General features: G+C 47.2%; 1 protein-coding gene across 2 annotated transcripts in view; it reads right to left on the bottom strand.

The window, feature by feature from the left end:
• The window catches only part of MTDH (metadherin), a 44,994-nt gene extending 34,010 nt beyond the window's left edge, over window positions 1–10,984 (bottom strand). For both annotated transcript variants that reach the window (XM_073550433.1, XM_073550434.1), the window contains exon 1: window positions 10,416–10,984. In XM_073550433.1, the coding sequence (XP_073406534.1) occupies window positions 10,416–10,763 (348 nt within the window). In that variant the 5' untranslated portion in view covers window positions 10,764–10,984. The remainder of the gene's footprint in view (window positions 1–10,415) is intronic.
• Window positions 10,985–22,130: the final 11,146 nt, after the last annotated feature.

Genomic DNA, 22,130 nt, shown 5'->3' with positions numbered 1-22,130 from the left:
CAGTCAAGGAAACCTAGTGAAGCAGATGAGTGACTCATTGTGCTGACTTCCCTTTAAAATCAGAAGTCCAGCAGAGCCATCAGCAACCAGTGGGACCCAGCTAGATTCATGTACCGATCGGAAAAGTCTGGCCAAAAGTAGTCTTCATGGAACATGAAGGCTATATCTTCAACAAGGAAACAAGCTCAAGTGACTCAGCTATAAATAAAAATATAGGATTCGGGGTACAGAAAAATGGCAGCAGAAGCTTTGGACTAAAGTCAAAATTGAAATATTTGGCCGGGACAAAAGGCAGTTTTGTTCTCCAAAGGGCAGAAGAGAGGTACAATAATGAGGGGCTGCAGGCAACATTGAGACATGGAGGGGGATCCTTGCAAGTTTGGGGCAGCATTTCAGGAAATGGAAGTTGGGGATTTGTCAGGACTAATGGCATCCTCAAATACTGAGAAATACAGGCAGACACTTATCAATCATGCAATACCATCAGAGAGCGTGTGATTGATCTAAAGTTTATTCTGCAACAGGTCAACAACCCCGAACATATAGCCAATGTCATTTAAAAACTATCAAAGAACAAGAAGCCCTGGAAGTGATGTTCGGCCCCCACAGAGTCCTGATATCATCTAGTCTGTCTCTGGGATTACATGAACAGAAGAATATGCAAAAGCTACATCCACAGAAGAACTGGTCAGTTCTCCAAAAGGTTTAAAACAACCTCCTAGCCGAGCTTCCTTCAAAAACTGTGTGTAAGTGTATCTAAAAGAAGTGATGCTGTTTTGCAGCATCTTTAAAAGGAACCTGTCACGTTGAACAATAGTACCCTATCTGCAGGCAGTACAGTCATGACCAAAAGTTTTAAGAATGACACAAATATTATATTTTCACATGATCTGCTGGCCTCTGGTTTTTATGTGTGTTTGTCAGATGTTTTTATCACATACAGAAATATAATTGCAATCATTATGAGTAGCAAAAGGTTATATTGACAGTTAGAATGAGTTAATGCAGCAAGTCAATATTTGCAGTGTTGACCCTTCTTCAGGACCTCAGCAATTCTCCCTGGCATGCTCTCAATCAACTTCTGGATCAAATCCTGACTGATAGCAGTCCATTCTTGCAAAATCAATGCTTTTATTTTGTCTGAATTTGAAGGTTTTTGTTTGTCCACCCGTCTCTTGATGATTGACCACAAGTTCTCAATGGGATTAAGATCTGGGGAGTTTCCAGCCCATGGTCCCAAAATCTCTATGTTTTGTTCCCTGAGCCATTTAGTTATCACCTTTGCTTTATGGCAAGGTGCTCCATCATGTTGAAAAAGGCATTGTTGATCGCCAAACTGCTCTTGGACGGTTGGGAGAAGTTGCTCTTGGAGGACATTCTGGTACCATTCTTTATTCATGGCTGTGTTTTTAGGCAAGACAGAGAGAGCCCATTCCTTTGGCTGAGAAGCAACCCCACACATGAATGGTTTCAGGATGCTTGACAGTTGGCATGAGACAAGACTGGTGGTAGCGCTCACCTGGTCTTCTCCGAATAAGCCGTTTCCAGATGTCCCAAACAATCGAAAAGGGGATTCATCAGAGAAAATGATTTACCCCAGTCCTCAGCAGTCCACTCCCTGTACCTCTTGCAGAATATCAGTCTGTCCATGATGTTTTTCCTGGAGAGAAGTGGCTTCTTTGCTGCCCTCCTTGAGACCAGGCCTTGCTCCAAGAGTTTCCGCCTCACAGTGCGTGCAGATGCACTCACACCTGCCTGCTGCCATTCCTGAGCAAGCTCTGCACTGCTGGTAGCCCGATCCTGCAGCTGAAACACTTTTAAGAGACGGTCCTGGCACTTGCTGGTCTTTCTTGGGCGCCCTGGAGCCTTTTTGGCAACAAGGGAACCTCTCTCCTTGAAGTTCTTGATGATGCGATAGATTGTTGACTGAGGTGCAATCTTTCTAGCTGTGATACTCTTCCCTGTTAGGCCATTTTTGTGCAGTGCAATGATGACTGCACGTGTTTCTTTAGAGATAACCATGGTTAACAGAAGAGAAACAATGATGCCAAGCACCAGCCTCCTTTTAAAGTGTCCAGTGGTGTCATTCTTACTTAATCATGACAGATTGATCTCCAGCCCTGTCCTCATCAACACCCACACCTGTGTTAATGGAGCAATCACTGAAACGATGTTAACTGGTCCTTTTAAGGCAGGGCTGCAATGATGTTGAAATGTGTTTTGGGGGATAACATTCATTTTCTAGGCAAATATTGACTTTGCAAGTAATTGCTGTTAAGCTGATCACTCTTTATAACATTCTGGAGTATATGCAAATTGCCATTAGAAAAAAATGAAGCAGTAGACTTTGTAAAAATTAATATTTGTGTCATTCTCAAAACTTTTGGCCATGACTGTATGTTATAGAGCAGGAGGATGTAGAAAGCCCACTGGACTCTTACACATATGAACACCAGGGATTTCTAGGAATAAAACGCAAGTTGTACTTCATTTTTTTCCGACATTTCTATATATAATTCTGCTCAGCTTTTCCTCTATCGAGCTGTCCATAGATCAGATGGATCGTATAATATCACAGGTTCCCTTTAAAGTAACATAGCCGAATGACCCTTTATATAACGAGTGACAATTGGAACAATAAAAAGCAATACTTTTTAATTTGTCATTTGGCAAAAACATTCTCCAGAAAGTGACGTATTTGCAAAGCTCCTTGGTGCCCGATATATTTCCTGTATAGTGGGCATTAGGCTATGTGCACATGTCGAGGATTTTGATGGGGACCCGCAGTTTTTTTCAGCGCGGATTTGCATGAAATCCACAGTGTAGCGGACAGGCAATGTTAGTCTATGGTAAATGAAGAATTGCTGTGCAAATGCTGCGGAAAAATCCGCGCAGATTTGCAGTTTTTTTTCTCCCACAGCAAGTCAATTCTTTTTGCGGATCCGCAGCAGCGTTTTTCATTCTGGCATGTCAGTCTCTCTCGCATCCAGAAACACAAGGGAGAAAATTCACAGATCCATTACAACCTAACAAATCCTCACACCAAAAACGCATTACAATCCGCACCAATTCTGTATGAAATCTGCAAGCGTTTTCACCTGCGTTATCTGCTAAGAGATGTGGATTTTCTGCAGACTAATCTGCAACATGTGCACATACCCTTAGTGTTTATAGCCGTTGGGAGAGCATTGTGTTGTCAGGATTACCAGCGAAGATGCCGGAGCTTATTGCCCATAATAACTAGAGTTAACATGGCATCTGCAAAACTGTACAGGGACAGCAGACTGCCATCTGAGGCATTAGTATGAGACGTCTCCACTGCGCATACAGCTGCTGCACATGGCAGTAAGAGGAGAGACAAAGACGTCACATGTTACTACCAATAAATCTCCACTGTAAGTGGGGACTGCTGGGGGAGGTGGGCTGTGAGTGGCCATGCACACAGCTACTTGTATAGGGTCGTACCCACAATCCAGTGAGAAGATACATTTACAATGGCAGATTTCAGACCATAAGCAGTGCCAACATAAGGTGATTGAGGCTTATGTAAATGCCCTTTTGCGCAGTGAATGGAAATTGTATTGGCATCATTAATATGACTGTTCGGTGCTCACACAGTTTGCTTCATCCCTGTTATCATGGGGAGACATACTGCTATTATTTTAGCCACATAAGAGGCGACTGGGTGACCAATCATCACTCTTAGGCTATGTCCAATACTGATCAGTTAGAATGGAGCCAGCAGCAACTCGTTGGCAAAAAAAAGTTGTGGAGACAACATCTCAAGGTACTGTCACACTAAAGGTACTGTCACACTAAAGGTACTGTCACACTAAAGGTACTGTCACACTAAAGGTACTGTCACACTAAAGGTACTGTCACACTAAAGGTACTGTCACACTAAAGGTACTGTCACACTAAAGGTACTGTCACACTTAGCGATGTACCAGCGATCCCGACCAGCGATATGACGCGGTCAGGATCGCTGGTACATCGCTAAGTGGTCGCTAGTGAACTGCCACACAGGCAGATCTCACCAGCGACATCGCTGGGGTCGGGGGTCGCTACTTACATGTCACACCAGTCGATCCTGCGTCCTCCCGCCCGGCTCCACGCGTCGCTCGTCGTCACAGCAGGAAGCGCCGCAGGAAGCAGACGAGAAACGGTCCAGCCTGTTCTCGCGCGATCAGCAGCGGGGGAGCGGGTTGTAGGTATCACACAGCGATATCGCTAGCAATATCGCTATAACGTCACAAGTTATAGCGATATTGCTAGCGATATCGCTTAGTGTGACAGGCCCTTTAGCGATGTACCAGCGATCCCGACCAGTGATATGACGCGGTCAGGATCGCTGGTACATCGCTAAGTGGTCGCTAGTGAGCTGCCACACAGGCAGATCTCACCAGCGACATCGCTGGGGACGGGGGTCGCTACTTACCTGTCAGACGAGGCGATCCTGCGACCTCCCGCCCGACTCCACGCGTCGCTTGTCGTGACAAAAGGAAGCTCCGCAGGAAGCTGACGACGAGAAACAGTCCAGCCTGTTCTCGCGCGATCAGCGATAACCAGCGGGGAGCCGGTCGGATGTATGTATCAGACACAGCGATATCGCTAGCAATATCGCTATAACGTCACAAGTTATAGCGATATTGCTAGCGATATCTCTTAGTGTGACATGCCCTTTAGTCCGATTTTAAATGAATGATCTCTGCCAGATCCAGTAAGCAAAAAATAAAAAACTGATCCATTACAAACGAAAGAAAAACGGATGGCTTATTAACGGATCCATCTACCATAGACTTCAATGCATAAAAAAAATAAAAATAAAACAGATCCAGCAGAGATCAGTTATTTAAAAAAAGACTAAAAAGTTATGTCTGCACAACTTATTTGCCATCAGATTGCTGCTGGATGCGATCTAATGGATCACTTCTGGCCATGTGAACATACGGCTGTAAAATGGCCTCAAATATCTGCTTTACTTGCAGCATGCGCATAAAGAAAAAGTGATCTGTTAAAAGGCAAATAGCAGCGCTGGATGGAGTTACACATTTCACAAGACTGGAAACTGGTTTCTAAATCCAGCAGATTGTCGAACCGCTGACTGTACCCTTCTGGGGTAATGCAGGGGTGAAGGAGCAGAGGGCAGATGGAGGTCTTATCTACCCTGCAAATAGAAAAAGGATTGCCTGCTAAAATAAAAAAAAAAATTATAATCACCAGTAACACTCCCAGAGTCGCTTCATCTGTCAGGTTATTACAAATTGCAATTCTTAGTCTTTCCAGTTTCTGGGAAAGCGAACGCTAGCTGCATTTACTATCTAGGTAGATAGTATCACATCTACGGTTCATGTATTGCACTATAAAAAATAGTAATCTCTTCCGCAATAAAACAAAGCTTGTGGTACACATTAGAAGTGTATTGCTTGGACCCATCGATTTCTACAGGACGGGCAGACTCTAATATTACCGTATATACTCGTGTATAAGCAGAGTTTTTCAGCACTTTTTTTTGCTGAAAACGCCTCCCTCAGGTTATACACGAGTCTTTGTCCCAGAAAGATGGCAGGGGAGGGAGAGTGGTGGAGTAGCGGCAGGAGCCAGCGGCTGCAGCTAAAGAGAAATTAATATTCACTGCACTGGCAGTGAATATTAATTTCTCTTATCATGCGCACAGTTACAGCCGCAGGCTTCCAGCACACATCCTACTACCTTCCCTGCGTGCCCTCACTGCATCTCGTTCGTTCCAGGGGGCCAGCAGCTCTTCCGGCCGAGCGATCACGTGGCCCCACTCATGAAGATGAATATTTTCATGCCTCTCCACTCCCACAGGCGTGCAGTGAATATTCATTACCATAATGAACGGGGACACGTGATCGCTCTGCAGGAAGAGCTGCTGGTGCTGGAACAAGATGCAGAGAGGGTGTGCAGGGAAGGCAAGTATGTCTTTTTTTTAAGTAGGAGCCACGCATACGAGGGCGCCACGCATACGAGGACCGGAATGTGGTGACAATTGTGGCAAAATTAGTTGCCTTGGCTTATACTCAGGTTGACTTATACTCGAGTATATACAGTGTATATATACACACACCTCTCGTTCTCCAGCAGATAAGCTGCTGCCAGAGGAAATCTGGCAAAGACCATCACAGAACACAGGAGGACTCGGCTGAGTCAGACATCCTGCGTATGAGGAGTCGGGAGAGATAGCTGTTGGTTGATATTCAGTCTTCAGTTATCTATTGTGTATTGTGGGCAAACAGATAAGTACCACTGCTGAGCACCCCAAAAAACTTGCTTGCATGGATACTTTTCCTAAGCTATGTGGGTTCACAGGATGGGGAATAATGAAATCCCAGGCTGCCTATACAGATCAGATCACAATGATGTGATGTATGACATGTAAATTGTTGATTGTCTCCCAAGATAGACAGCTACAGCTCCTTGATGGGGGTGAGGTCTGGGCACCATAGACAAATCACCACATGGCATTGACAATCACTCATCCCCCATTCATCTCTGAAATTGTGCTTTTAAAAAGTTTGCCTATCAGTTTTTTAAAAAAAAACAAAAACAAAAAAAAAAACTTAGTACATGTCATGGTGACTTTTAAAAACTTTTAATAGACATGCGCTTTGTATGCAGAGATCTCACCAACCTGAAACAAAAGGATCGAGGCCACTCAGATGAAAACTGTGCCCCTTCACCTGTGATTGTCTTTTTTTTGCTCTAAAAAAGCATAACCATACAATTTTCCTATATTTCAGGTGCTGTCCTTCTCAACCCAGTAATCAGAGATCTCTCTGCTGAGTCACTAATCAAAGGCCTTGGAGGGACCTGCACAGGAAGCGACGCTGGGAGCCATCATCTCCTATGCAGCCCGTGATGACTGACACTTGGGGAAACCCAGACGGATTCATAAGAAAACACCAAGAATCTCAGAATCAGAGCCAACCTCATCACCCTGCAGTTTCAATTGGAAGAAGGTGAAAATTAACACAAACCACCCAAAAAAGAACAGAGAAGAAGCGGCGCTAGTCTTAATGATTCAGGACACATGCCATGCAGAATCTGCATGGATGGGAAAATGACTTTCCTGCGTCCACCTGCACTTGCAGCTGGGCACTAGGGAAGGCATAGCTCCACACTTACACCTTCCTCAGTACTGTAATAAGTCTTAGTTAAACCATAGAAAGCAATGTAGTGTAACAATACAGTGTAGTAGACAGTGTAGTAGATATAAAGCTGGAATAACTAGAGAATAATATTTCAAAGAGAACCGGTTTCATAAAAGGCCGACTCCAGCATTTCTAGTTTCATATGTTACCAATCTGCAATTCAACAGCACCACTTTGCATTTGAATGCTACTGTGATTTTTGGTGATGGCCGTTGTCGTGATGGAGATTTTCCTATTAAAATCAATTACAGAAAATGAATACTGGTGCAGGAAAGAACCCAAACTGGGTGGGAAAAAATACCCTTGCCCTGTAGTGTAAGGGGAAATGTGGAACACATGTTAGCAATTCAAATGAATGGTATTCAATGCTAAACAAGACCTGCTGTCAAACAGAATATCACCATCTGACCCTAGAGGACATACAGAAAGCAGCTCTCTTCATGTGACAACACACCATGGTCATTTAAGGGGTATTCCAGTCTACAAAATGTATAACCTACAGAGACCATCCTTTATAGATAGTTGTGGGTACCACATCTGGAACCCCTAATGATCACTAAAATAGAGGGAAGAAGGGGACAGACTGCGGTCAGGATTTGAATGGAGCTGGGATCATGCAGGACGATGAGGATACTAGCCTTGTGCTGCAGCCTAGTGGGTGCTTGGCCCTAAAGACAGATCAGAGAAACTTCTGATCCTGGCTGATAAACCCTTTGGTTACTGCAGTTAAGAGTCATTAAGCAAGGGTCTTCACTTAAATAGATTTCACAGTAACATGGTCAGGGACTGGGGGACCCCTGAGCAGCTGAACATAAAAAACATTTCCACTACTGGACAGCCCCTTAATAATGGCCCATTACTCTGCTTAGACAAAATGAACACTGCAGTCAATTGGCAGCCACTGACTGGCTGTAGTGCTTACCCACCAGCGAGTAGAGGGGGGAGTGAAACTGAGTATGGAGGAGTAGGGCTCACCCACCAGAGGGGGGCGTACCTCTGAGGATAGAGTAATCTCATGTGCGCATCCACCAGGGGGTAGAGAAAGGGCGTACCACCGAGTATGGAGGAGAGGTGCTTACGTGCGCACCCACCAGGGGGTAGAGAAGGGCGTACCACCGAGTATGGAGAGGTGCTTACGTGCGCACCCACCAGGGGGTAGAGAAGGGCGTACCACCGAGTATGGAGGAGAGGTGCTTACGTGCGCACCCACCAGGGGGTAGAGAAGGGCGTACCACCGAGTATGGAGGAGAGGTGCTTACGTGCGCACCCACCAGGGGGTAGAGAAAGGGCGTACTACGGAGTATGGAGTAGTGCTTACGTGCACACCCGCCAGGGGGTAGTACCACTGAATATGGAGTAGTGCTGGTGGTACCATTTACCTCCCCGAGCCCAATAACAAGAAGTTGTCGATAGTAGACAATCCCCAATTAGTTGAATGGATTACGGTACATGGTGTGACACAAACAATATAAAAAAAACAAAAGATTTTCTTTATAACAGCAGCACAAAAAACTTAGTACACCAAACTTCTGCTGCATCATACAAGACCTCACACAGCCGTACCATTAAAAAAAAAAATTAACTGATGAAAAAAAGTTTCCCTTAAAGCACAAATCCAGCAGGTTTTTTTTTTTTTAAATTTCAGGACTGAAGTGGTGCTTAGTTTAAGGTCCCTGTCTTATAGTTACCAGTCCCTGTTTTTACCTCTTCTCGATGCCGTTACGGTCCTGTGCCGCCATCTTGTGACCACTACTTCTGACTGACAAAGTCAGAGGTAACGGTCACAAGCTCTCAGTGTAAGTCTATGAGGGCCTCTGATAGACTTACATGGAGATGTGACTTTTTGCTCATCCAGCAAACACTGGAGCGATCCTGCAGGCCACAGACTACTTCAGACTGAACGGAGCAGCGACAATAACAGCTGAAGATGGTGGCTGGCAAGTATAACACTAGGGGGGGGGGGGTTTAGTAGTACCAATCCAGAGCTACAATAATAAAAATCCGCTGGAGTGGTGCATTAAGATATTTTATCCCTCTACCTCAAGAACCCGTGATTCCATGCCCCTTCTGTGCCTAGTTCAGAGTGGACTCCGTCAGGATCTGCTTCAGAAAAGTGACAATGTTTTTTTCCACCAGGTGTATATCAAAAGCTGGAAAAAAAAAAAAGCACTTAAGAAAAAAAAATCAAAGTGGATCTCCGATAGAAATGAATGGGAAGAGTTTTCCACGCATATCTACTACAAGAAGCTCTACAAGACCCTGTGTGAACGCAGTCTAGGAGCTGAGCAGCCAAGCTGACATGACTGACATCCCTGCCCCCTGACATGACTGACAGGATGCTTGCCCCCTGTGCCATGTCATCGCCCCCCCTGACATGACTGACAGGATGCTTGCCCCCTGTGCCATGTCATCGGCCCCCTGACATGACTGACAGGATGCTTGCCCCCCCCCCCCCGTGCCATGTCATCACGACCCCTGACATGACTGACAGGATGCTTTCCCCCTGTGCCATGTCATCGCCCCCCCCCCCCCCCCGACATGACTGACAGGATGCTTGCCCCCTGTGCCATGTCATGGCCCCCCCTGACATGACTGACAGGATGCTTGCCCCCCCTGTGCCATGTCACCGCCCCCCCTGACATGACTGACAGGATGCTTGCCCCCCCTGTGCCATGTCACCGCCCCCCCCTGACATGACTGACAGGATGCTTGCCCCCCCTGTGCCATGTCACCGCCCCCCCTGACATGACTGACAGGATGCTTGCCCCCCCTGTGCCATGTCATCGCGACCCCTGACATGACTGACAGGATGCTTGCCCCCCCCTGTGCCATGTCATCGCGACCCCTGACATGACTGACAGGATGCTTGCCCCCCCCTGTGCCATGTCATCGCGACCCCTGACATGACTGACAGGATGCTTGCCCCCCCCTGTGCCATGTCATCGCGACCCCTGACATGACTGACAGGATGCTTGCCCCCCCCTGTGCCATGTCATCGCGACCCCTGACATGACTGACAGGATGCTTGCCCCCTGTGCCATGTCATCGCGCCCCGACATGACTGACAGGATGCTTGCCGCTTGTGCCATGTCATCGCGCCCCGACATGACTGACAGGATGCTGTCCCCTGTGCCATGTCATCTCCCCCTGTCAGGATGCCTGCGCCCTCAGCCAGCTGTCATGGCCTCCTCAGGTTGCAGACATGAGGGGCTTCTTGCACTGCCCACCATGCCTCCTCACCTTGGCCTTGTCCGCCGGCTTCTTCCTGCTCTTCTTCTTGGGCTCCTCCACCTTCACGGTCTTGCTGGGCAGCGGTGGCCGGGGCAGCTCCTTCTCCTGAGGTGCCGGCCGCTTGGAGCTGGAGGGACCTCGGCTGGTGGCACAATGGAGCAGCAGGAGCAGGAACAAGAGCCCCAGGGAGACGGGCACCGCCAGGAACACCCAGGCCGGGTACCGCTGAGGCTCCAGGCCCAACTCCAGGCCCAGCTCCGAGCGCAGGAGCCCGAGCCCCGTGATAAGCAGCTGCCTCAGCCGGGAGGACACCTCCTCGGCCTGCTGGGCCGCGGCCTCCTGCCAGCCTGAGCTCATGGTGAGCGACCTAAGGGGAGAACCGTGTCACCAGGCGGCCCGAGATGCCCTGCTGCCCGACCCTCCGGGCGCCTGCGCACGTCAGCAACAGGGAAAGAGAAAGACAGCAGCGGCCAGACAGCACTAAGCGGCGTCCCGGCTCCGCCCAGGCCTAGCGCAGGAGCAACGTCATCACTCCGGCCGAGCGGACGCCATGTTGGTGTAAACTGGGAGTTGACCGCATCACGTGGTACAGGGGTAGGGAGACGCTGACGTGGCCGAGCTGCCGGCGTGTAAGTCACGTGACTATACTCCTCTAAGAAATAAAAAAAAGTCATTTTTTTAAACCTGCTATCTGTGTGTTCTTCAAGTGATAGCTGCGTGTTTCTGCTATATCAAAAACTCAAAAACTAAATATTGATTTTGTCGATTACATATACTTTGCCAGTACTTGATATGGCGACGTAGGTGATTCCGGCAGTGAAATCGGGAGTGTCACATCCTCTGACTGCGCATGCGCTTGGTTCTGTTCAGCTCTCGCTTTGCAGTGTGATTTCTTCGCCTCATCAGGCTCTGCTTGCTTGTCAGGGAATGGGAACATTTTATTATTCTCTGCAACATTTCTTTTTCTCTTTTGAGCTAATTCATTAACCTCTGCCTGGCCCAGAATGTTTTTCATTTTTTTTTTTTTTGCGCTTTCCTTTTTTTTCCGCCATAATTTTCTGTTTCACAGTGAACACAACAGTATGAGGGTTTTTTTTTGGCACGATCCCGTACAGTAATGACAAATTACGATGTATTGAAATTCTCTCTAAAAAATTCAACTCGTGGTGTGAACGATTGCGCACAAAAAAAGCAATTCCACCATTGTTTCTTTTTTTTTTATTTTGTGACATTCATTCTGCAATAAAAATGACTCGGTAGCCTGATTCTCCAGGTCAGTGTGATTCTGGGGATACCAAACTTGGCCACATTTTTAGTTATTTTAGTGATGAAAAAAATTCTGAATTTTATAATTTTTTTTTTACATTTTTTTGTTACGATCCCTTTTTTTTTTTACACAGAACTTTTTATAAATGTTTTTCCCCCAGAATGCGAGTAATGAATACATCAACTCCACGATGGCTGTAAGGCTTCTTTTACACTTGCTGTGTTTTTGCGGCCCCAATAGATTTCTATGGGGTCGCAAAAACGGGCCGTAAAAAACTTGTCTGAGCGCCGTATGACCGTGAGGGCTGTATTTACGGAAATATCGAGCCTGCTCGATATTTTTCACGGCTTACGGACACAGCCCCCATTGAAAATCAATGGGGGCCGCAAAAACAGCGGAAGCTTGCCCAGTGTGTTGATTTTGCGGTACACCGTGAAGATCGTGTTTGTGGAGCGCCATATTTTTACTAGGACACTCCCATGTACTTCCTGTTTATCACTTCGAAGGCCTGCAGATATCCGAGAAGATTTTTGCCGCCCGTTTTTGCGGCAGACCGCTAAAATTACGGCAATACGGCCCGCAAAAACGGGAGGCAAAAAACACGTCAAGTGTAAAACAAGCCTAGAAGTTAAACGTGTGAGGTGCTGAGTTAACGTTTTTTTTCTTAATCCAAAAGTACAAAAACCCATCCAACCACGTGAAGGTGTACCTAAAGGCCCTGTCACACTAAGCGAGATCGCTGCTGAGTCACTAGAACTTGACGTTATAGCGATCTTACCAGCGAGATCGCTGTGGGTGACAGTGACCAGCGACCAGCCCCCCTGCCGGGTATCCTTGATCGTGCCCGAAATGTCTGGACATTTCTTTGGTCGCTCATGTCCCGCTGAGTCGCTTGTATCGTCACGTTTGACACCTAGCCTAACGACCTCGTTAGCGACTCAGAAGCAAGACAAGGCGGGGATTAGCGTTCCCGTTTCCACGCCTACCTCGGCTCCGATTGGTGGTCACTCTAGCGTCCTGATTGGCGGGCTTCCTTTTCAAAGGAGCTAACAAAGTAGCGCTTCAGTTCTTTGTTCCTGACCCGCGTGTGTCCAAGTTGAGATCCTGTTTTTGGCCAACGGCTGCGACTCCATTTTGGATCATCTGCTTTTCCATCTTCGTTGCTTCTCTAGCCAGTTAATGGTAGGTATTTTTTGAATGAAATGGAGCGCTAGTACGTCACCTTCTTTTAAATGCACGGCCAATCAGGATGCGGTAGCGTCCACCATTCAGAGCTGAGAGGGCGTGAGAAAGGGAGCGCAATCCACGCCTGTGTAAATACAGCGTCACACAGTGCATCCCTCATCGAGGTGTGAATCGTCAATGGAACATACAATGTGACAGGGTCCCAACGACCACCGACATCGTTACAAAGGTCGCTATGACACGCTAGATCGTTGCTCCGTCGTTGGGTAGATTGGACTGTCTGACATCTCAATAGCGACCACATAGCGATGCGGCAACGATCCCTGATCGTTATAGTGTCGCTAGGTGTGACGGGACCTTAAGTATGGGTGGTCCCTACTACTTGTGTCTCGGCGTTCTGTGTTCCAGGCCTCTTCTATTTTTTTTCCCCCGTCCTTCCTGCTCCTTGAGCGTTTGCTTCTTGTGCGCTGAGCTGACATGTCTATCGATATTACCTTGGCATAGTTGTGACGTTTTGATCGCTATTCAATTCAATTTTTTGTTGAAGTGCTTGCATTTCCATTTTTTTGTGGGAAGTTTAACCCCTTCACCCTCCAAGTCTGTTTGCACCTTGATGACCGGGCCAATTTTTTACAATTCTGACCACTGTCCCTTTATGAGGTAATAACTCTGGGACGCTTCAATGGATCCCGCTGATTCTAAGATGTTTTTTGTGTGACATATTGTTCTTCATGATAGTGATAACATTTCTTACGTTTATTTGTGAACAAAAATGGAAATGTGGCGAAAATTTAGAAAATGTTGCAATTTTCAATTTTTATGCCCTTAAATCAGAGCGTTATGTCGCATAAAATAGTTTTAAATAACGTTTCCCACATGTCTACTTTACATCAGCACGATTTTTGAAACCTAATATTTTTGGCAAGGAAGTTAGAAGGGTTAAAAGTTGACCAGTGATTTCTCATTTTTCCAGCAAAATTTACAAAACCATAATCCTGTAAAAAATAGAATAAAAATAAAAAATATTATTATTCCCACCTTCCGACAGCCTCCGAAGTCCTTCCTGTCATTACACTGGCTGCCCATTCATTATAGGATCCACTTCAAAGTACTTGTTCTCACCCACAAAGCTCTCCACAGTGCGGCACCCCTCCTCCCTCATTTCTGTCTATCGGCCTAGCCGATCGCTGCGCTCTGCAAACGAATTTCGACTAACCTCTGCACTAATCCGTACCTCCCACTCCCGACTCCAAGACTTCTCCCGCGCTGCTCCTATCCTCTGGAATGCTCTACCCCAAGAAATTAGGACTAACCACAATTTGCACAGTTTTAGGTGCTCCATCAAAACACATTTGTTCAGAGTGGCTTATCACGTTCACTAATCAAAGTCATTCTATGTGTAAGTGTGCGTGTATAGCCCATTCTCTATCTCCATCCATCCCTCACTCCCTCAAGATGGCTGGACCATCATTGTAAATGCATCATTGTAAATACACCCCTGTACTCTGTATCTCCCCCACCTCATTGTAGATTGTAAGCTCTCACGAGCAGGGTCATCTTATTTCATCTTAGTTTGCTTTAATTATTGTATTGTTAATGTTGTTACTTATGACTTGTGTTTTGAAACTGTTAAAATGTAAAGCGCTGCGGAATATGTTGGCGCTATATAAATAAAGATTATTATTATTCCCCCCTCTCTCCATGCTCCCAGCATCTTCTGGTCCCAGTAATGCTTTGCGTGAATGACCGTGATGACGTAGCGCTCTCGCAAGCGTGATGTCATCGCAGGTCCTTCGCGCAAAGCATTACTGGGACCGGAAGATGCCGGGAGCGCCGTAGAGCAGATCGGGGGCTGTCAGAAGTTGAGAATAACAATATTTTTTATTTTTTTTAATTATTTTTTACATCCTATCTTTTACTATTGATACTGCATAGGCAGCATCAATAGTAAAAAGTTGGTCACACTTGTCAAACACTATGTTTGACGAGTGTGACCAACCTGTCAATCAGTTTTCCAAGTGATGCTACAGATCACTTGGAAAACGCTAGCATTCTACAAGCTAATTACGCTTGCAAATCGCTAGTTTTTCGTGGGAATTTCACATGCGAATTTCCTGTGATTTTCCCACGGCAGGGAGTCGCAGAATTGCCGGGGAAATTTCCGTGGCAATTCCGCACGTGTGCACATAGCCTTAAGGAACTTATCTACAGTATATGTGTGGTGAGCACACATCAGGTGCTTCACAAAAATTTATAACATTGAGCCATAAAGACAAAAAATATTCTTTTAGTCCCAATTTTTTTATTTTTACAAGCCTAACAGGAGAAAACGGACAGCAAAAATTGTTGTGCAACTTTTCCTGAGCAAGCCGATACCCCATATGTGAGGTAAAAGTACTGTTTGGGCGCATGGCAGAGCTTGGAAGGGAAGGAGCAGTGTTTTACTTTTTGAACACAAAATTGTCTGGAATCATTAGCGGACGCCATGTCGCACGTGGGGAGCCCTTGAAGTGCCTAAACACTGCAACCCCAGCACAAGTGGTGCCATTTTGGAAACTAGACCCCTCAATGAATGTATTTAGATATATGATGAGCATCTTAAAGCCCCAGGCGCTTCACAGACGTTTATAACGTAAGGCAGTGGTGGGGAATCTTTTTTCGGCCAAGGGCCATTTGGATATTTATACCATCCTTCGGGGGCCGTACAAACTCCGCCCACAAAGTACATCCTGACTCTGGCACTGGTTTCATGACTTAATCTTTCATTGCATGCCCTTCAATGTTCAGTAGTGAACACTGCGTGTGTGTGCTAACAGAGCAAGAAGAAATTAATGAACTGGTGGCAATCAAAATACAGCTCCCTGCCCAAGAATGCAGTCCCTGAGAATCTGCTCCGGGGCCTGATAAAAGGTCATCGAGGGCCGTAAATGGCCCTGGGGCCTGAGGTTCCCCACCCCGACATAAGGCTATGTGCACATGCTGCGGATTTGTGGCGCCCCAGGAGTATGGCCGCCACAGTGGCTTTGCCTTCCTCCAGGCGAGGGTAATGCAAGGCTTGGAGGCAATGATGGGTCTCTCTCGCAGTCAATCCATACATGCAACACAGTTCCACTCCAGGCCAGCAGGGGGAGCTCTGAACCGGAATTCAGGGAGGAGTGCTCTCTGAGTGCCAAGAGGAAGGAGTGGTCAGTTAGGCTGGTTTCACATTTGCGTTTTTTTTCGCGGTAATTTAGCGCTAAATAGCGCATGCGTTTTTTTTCCTATACTTTGCATGGGATGCGCTTATGTGCGCATACACATGCGTTTGTACGCGTTTTACCGCGCATGCGTTTTTTTTCGGTATGCGCTCGGGCGCACAAAATGCAACTTGTTGCATTTTTTGTGCGTCCGATTTGCCTCAAAAAAACGCATGCGCGCGCAATGCGTTTTTTTACAGCAAGACACCCATTATAAGTCTATGGTGAGCATATGTGCGCATTGGCATGCTTATGTATGCGTTTTTTTGCACATGCGTTTTTTTTTTTACCATTAGTTTAGACAATGGAATTTAGGGGTTTGGGTAAAGTTAGGGTTAGTTAAGGGGGTTTAGGGTTAGGGTTAGGGTCAGGGTTAGGGTTAGGGTCAGGGTTAGGGTTAAGTATGGTTTGGTTAAGGGTTAGGGTCAGGGTCAGGGTTAGGGTTAGGGTTAGGGTCAGGGTTAGGGTCAGGGTTAGGGTCAGGGTTAGGGTTAAGTATGGTTTGGTTAAGGGTTAGGGTCAGGGTTAGGGTTAGGGTTAGGGTCAGGGTTAGGGTTAGGGTTAAGTATGGTTTGGTTAAGGGTTAGGGTTAGGGTTAGGGTTTGGGTCAGGGTTAGGGTTAGGGTCAGGGTCAGGGTTAGGGTTAGGGTTAGGGTTAGGGTCAGGGTTAGGGTTAGGGTTAAGGTTAAGTATGGTTTGGTTAAGGGTTAGGGTCAGGGTCAGGGTTAGGGTTAGGGTCAGGGTTAGGGTCAGGGTTAGGGTTAAGTATGGTTTGGTTAAGGGTTAGGGTTAGGGTCAGGGTTAGGGTTAGGGTTAGGGTTAGGGTCAGGGTTAGGGTCAGGGTTAGGGTTAAGTATGGTTTGGTTAAGGGTTAGGGTTAGGGTTAGGGTTTGGGTCAGGGTTAGGGTTAGGGTCAGGGTTAGGGTTAGGGTCAGGGTTAGGGTTAGGGTTAAGGTTAAGTATGGTTTGGTTAAGGGTTAGGGTCAGGGTTAGGGTTAAGTATGGTTTGGTTAAGGGTTAGGGTTAGGGTTTGGGTCAGGGTTAGGGTTAGGGTCAGGGTTAGGGTTAGGGTTAGGGTTAGGGTCAGGGTTAGGGTCAGGGTTAGGGTTAAGTATGGTTTGGTTAAGGGTTAGGGTTAGGGTTAGGGTCAGGGTTAGGGTTAGGGTCAGGGTTAGGGTTAGTAAAGTCATGGTTTGGGTTAGTGTGAGTGGCCACCTAATGTTGGAAAAAAACGCAAACGCGGTAAAAACGCACTAAAAACGCATACAAACGCTTAAAAACGCTGCGTTTTTTTCATGCATGCTCATAAAAATGCTTGAAAAAAACGCAGCAGTTGTATGCTTTTGTATGCGTTTTTCAATGCATTTTTTTGCGGGAAAAACGCGCTGCAAAAAAAAGCAAGTGTGAAACAGGCCTACGTCTGCGGAGGGTGAAGTGCAGTGATGGGAAGTTCGGCTCTTTTTGGTGATCCAGCTCATTCGGCTCCGCTCACCATAAAGAGCCGGCTCTTTTAACGGCTCTTTTTTTAACTAGAAATCCGTTTTTCACACTCATCGTTCTAGGTCTTTGCCTGTAAAGTGACGGCCTCATTTTCCACCTGTATGAGGATCTAGTGACGCAGTGTTGACTGTTATTCAGCATTGCTGTTTCCTCAGATTGTCAGCTCTTGTGATCAGGCCCCGGCTCCTCGCTCCGTGCTCTCCTGTACAGTGAGGCCTCGTTATACCCCTGTATAAGGATCTAGTGATGCAGTGTAGACTTTTTCAGCATTGTTGCTTCCTCAGATTGTCAGCTCTTGTGATCAGGCCCCGCTCCTCGCTCTCCTGTACAGTGAGGCCTCATTATACACCTGTATAAGGATCTAGTGACGCAGTGCAGACTGTTATTCAGCATTGCTGTTTCCTCAGATTGTCAGCTCTTGTGATCAGGCCCCGCTCCTCGCTCTCCTGTACAGTGAGGCCTCATTATACACCTGTATAAGGATCTAGTGACGCAGTGTAGACTGTTATTCAGCATTGCTGTTTCCTCAGATTGTCAGCTCTTGTGATCAGGCCCCTGCTCCTCGCTCCGTGCTCTCCTGTACAGTGAGGCCTCATTATACCCCTGTATAAGGATCTAGTGACGCAGTGTAGACTGTTATTCAGCATTGCTGTTTCCTCAGATTGTCAGCTCTTGTGATCAGGCCCCGCTCCTCGCTCTCCTGTACAGTGAGGCCTCGTTATACCCCTGTATAAGGATCTAGTGACGCAGTGTAGACTGTTATTCAGCATTGCTGTCTCCTCAGATTGTCAGCTCTTGTGATCAGGCCCCGCTCCTCGCTCTCCTGTACAGTGAGGCCTCATTATACACCTGTATAAGGATCTAGTGACGCAGTGCAGACTGTTATTCAGCATTGCTGTTTCCTCAGATTGTCAGCTCTTGTGATCAGGCCCCTGCTCCTCGCTCCGTGCTCTCCTGTACAGTGAGGCCTCATTAATCCCCTGTATAAGGATCTAGTGACGCAGTGTAGACTGTTATTCAGCATTGCTGTTTCCTCAGATTGTCAGCTCTTGTGATCAGGCCCCTGCTCCTCGCTCCGTGCTCTCCTGTACAGTGAGACCTCGTTATACTCCTGTATAAGGATCTAGTGACGCAGTGTAGACTGTTATTCAGCATTGCTGCTTCCTCAGATTGTCAGCTCTTGTGATCAGGCCCCCGCTCCTCGCTCCGGTCTCTCCTGTACAGTGAGGCCTCATTATACCCCTGTATAAGGATCTAGTGACGCAGTGTAGACTGTTATTCAGCATTGCTGCTTCCTCAGATTGTCAGCTCTTGTGATCAGGCCCCGCTCCTCGCTCCGTGCTCTCCTGTACAGTGAGACCTCGTTATACCGCTGTATAAGGATCTAGTGACGCAGTGTAGACTGTTACTCAGCATTGCTGTTTCCTCAGATTGTCAGCTCTTGTGATCAGGCCCCTGCTCCTCGCTCCGTGCTCTCCTGTACAGTGAGACCTCGTTATACCGCTGTATAAGGATCTAGTGACGCAGTGTAGACTGTTATTCAGCATTGCTGCTTCCTCAGATTGTCAGCTCTTGTGATCAGGCCCCTGCTCCTCGGTTGTAGCCTTACCATGTATTGTGGCATTTTTTGTTCATGTGCTTTGTGAATTAGTAAATGCTGTGATATGTGTCGGTGCACATGATGCATCCTGATCCTGATGCAAACGCAGGTGTGTGAGTCCCTATGTTAAGTATAGTGATGTAATCTGGATCAGGATGCATCAGGATTGCTATGCATCACAATGCACCGTACCAGAACGCTAGTGTGAACGCAGCCCCACTCGTGCAGCCCCTAACCAGGTGCCCCCATGTTATATACATGCTCCCAATACATTTTATTATCATTACCACACTGTAACACAGGGCACAAGCCCTTCTAGTGAGGCGGGAAAGATCACTGTATGACAGAGCAGCATGCAGACATAGTCTATATTATGTCTGCATACTGGTCCCATACATCACATCCCTCGCTTCCGAGCATGCTCAGTGCCGCAGAACGGATTCCTGCACACGGAAGCACATGGATCCGTGTTGTCCTGGATCCGTGCTCCATAGAGCTCCATGTTAATTCCAGACGTGTAGCCGCGGATCCGTGCGTTTCCCTGCGCCTGCGTGTTTTTCAGATGACACAAAACTGCAACAAGTTGTGTTTTTGTGCATCTGATAAAATATGCAGACATGCGGATCTGTGGGAAAACGGTGACAATTAGATACACACGCAAGTCCCATCTGTCACCACTGAAAGTCAATGGAGACAAAAACGGATCCGTGTGCAGCCAAAATATGCAAGTGTGAAACCAGCTTAACCCTATATAATGATTGGAGCTGGACCTGATCTCTCCACAGGTTTTGCCTAAAATCACTTTACATTACTTACCCTACCCTTAGGGCTCATGCTCACTTGCGAGAGACTCGCGTGAGTCTCTCGCATGGAAACCTGGCACTGCCGCCGGCACTCGGACCGGAGGGGGTGACTGCATAGAAATACATGTAACCGCACGCTCTGGTCCAGAGTGACGGCGGCAGTGCCAGGTTTCCATGCGAGAGACTCACACGAGAATTGTGCGACGCTCTCGCTAGTGAGTATGAGCCCTTAGCAGCAACAACTGACGTCGTCTCTCCTCCTCCCTGTAGTGTTGTCCTGAATCCTCCTGGCCCTGCGTTCAACGGGATCCGTTACATAGCAGCACTAACGCTATGTAGCAGATGCGCTAACGCACCATTCGGCCGCAATGATACTAACGCATCCAAAATCGGCATGATGCGTTACTTCATGACGTACCCTTGAACGCGGTCTGCAGCAGTCGGGGGTACGCCATGAAGTAACGCATCTTACCGATTTTGGCATCCGTTTGGATGCGGTAGTAGCATTGCGGCCAATGGGTGCGTTAACGCATCCGTTACATAGCGTTAGTGCTGCTTGCTATGTAACGGATCCCATTGAACGCAGGGCCATTAACGCCATGTGAACCTGGCCTAATACTATGAGAAGATGATATACCAAACAATTGGCTGAGTCTCTCCTCCTACACATACTATACACTGTATGTATACGCCATGGATGAGGGGACAGTGAAGTAGATCTTTATTCGGGACTAAAGGTAACGCACAGATCATTGCAGATGATGATGATGACAATGTGCTGAGTCCCTCCATGCCATATATGCCATGGAGGAACTGGCAGTGTATATTTGGGACTGAAGGGTTAACTCCCCTGCATTTATTCAGTCCTCTCCTGACTGCTCCTCCCCCAGATGAGTCACAGTCAGGCTTCAGTAAGCTGGGTCTGATAAGGCCTCTTTCACACATCAGGTTTTCGCCGTCAGGCGCGATCCGGCGCTTTTGACAGAAACCGGATCCGGCGAAATGCAATGCCGGATCCGGTTTCCACCCCATTGACTTGCATTTGCGCCGGATCGCGCCGGATGGCCATGCGTTTCATCCGGTTTTCGCCGGATCCGGCAATGTGTCGCAATGTGTCGCGATCCGGCGTCTGGAAAAAACGTCTACTGTAACGTTTTTTGTCTCCGGCGAAAAAGCCGGACACGCCGGATCCGGCGCGTCCGGCTTTTTCACACAATGAAAGCCTATGAGCGCCGCAATGCGCCGGATCCGGCGAAAGCCGGATCCGGCGGCCGGATCCGGTTTTTTGGTCTGAGCATGCTCAGTAGCTCTGCCCACAAGACATATATAAAAGCAAGACAGTGGGACCCACAGCCACACCCAACATGCCACCCAAGACAGCAACCAGGCGCAGGAGAAGGCAGGAGACATCTGCAGCAGCACCATCAGCACCACCACCACCCCAATTGGAGCAGCATGCTGAACAACGGGAGGGGAGTCCAGCAGCAGATGAGAGACGGTAATTATCAAATCACCCATTCCTCCAAACTAGGGCTATTGAATATCAAGATATTCATTGGCCCTTTGTTTCTCTTTATTCAACAGCCGCCCAATAGATGCAGCAGCAGCAGCAGCAGCAATGGCAGCAGCTGGAACACCACCCACAGGCATGGAGTGTGGCCACCAGGAAGACAGCACATCATCTTCTGGGAGCCCTCCCTCGCATCGTCAGCGTTTGACGGTAAGTTTTTATTTCCAAAATCCATCTTCTCTGTAATATATGTCTATTCATGGCTTTTATTTCAAAACAGGAATCACAAGATGAAGAGGAGCTCCCAGAAGAAGAAGGAAGGGGTGGACAGACACCTGAAGTGGGCTCACAATTGGTAAGTTTTTTTGCATCAAACGCAGAAACACAACATCACACTACACACAACACATAGAAAACAATGTTCTGCAGACCACACACAGCAAACAAATGCCTACATCCAAAGACATAACATTTTTTGTTTTCTTCTCTAGTCTTCCCAATCTGGTGCTTGGCCAAGAGGTCCTCGCAGTGCCTCCCAGGGTCGTCGGCGACAGCAACGCGGCGGTCACCAGCGTGTAAGTATAAATATTTTTGCTTTGTTTTTTTGCACTTTTTATTTCATT

The sequence above is a fragment of the Dendrobates tinctorius genome, unplaced genomic scaffold, assembly GCF_039654945.1.
Source record: "Dendrobates tinctorius isolate UK_male_01 unplaced genomic scaffold, ASM3965494v1 ptg000165l, whole genome shotgun sequence".
In the NCBI taxonomy this organism is placed as follows: Eukaryota; Metazoa; Chordata; class Amphibia; order Anura; family Dendrobatidae; genus Dendrobates; species Dendrobates tinctorius.
This window is presented reverse-complemented; position numbering and strand designations above follow the sequence as displayed.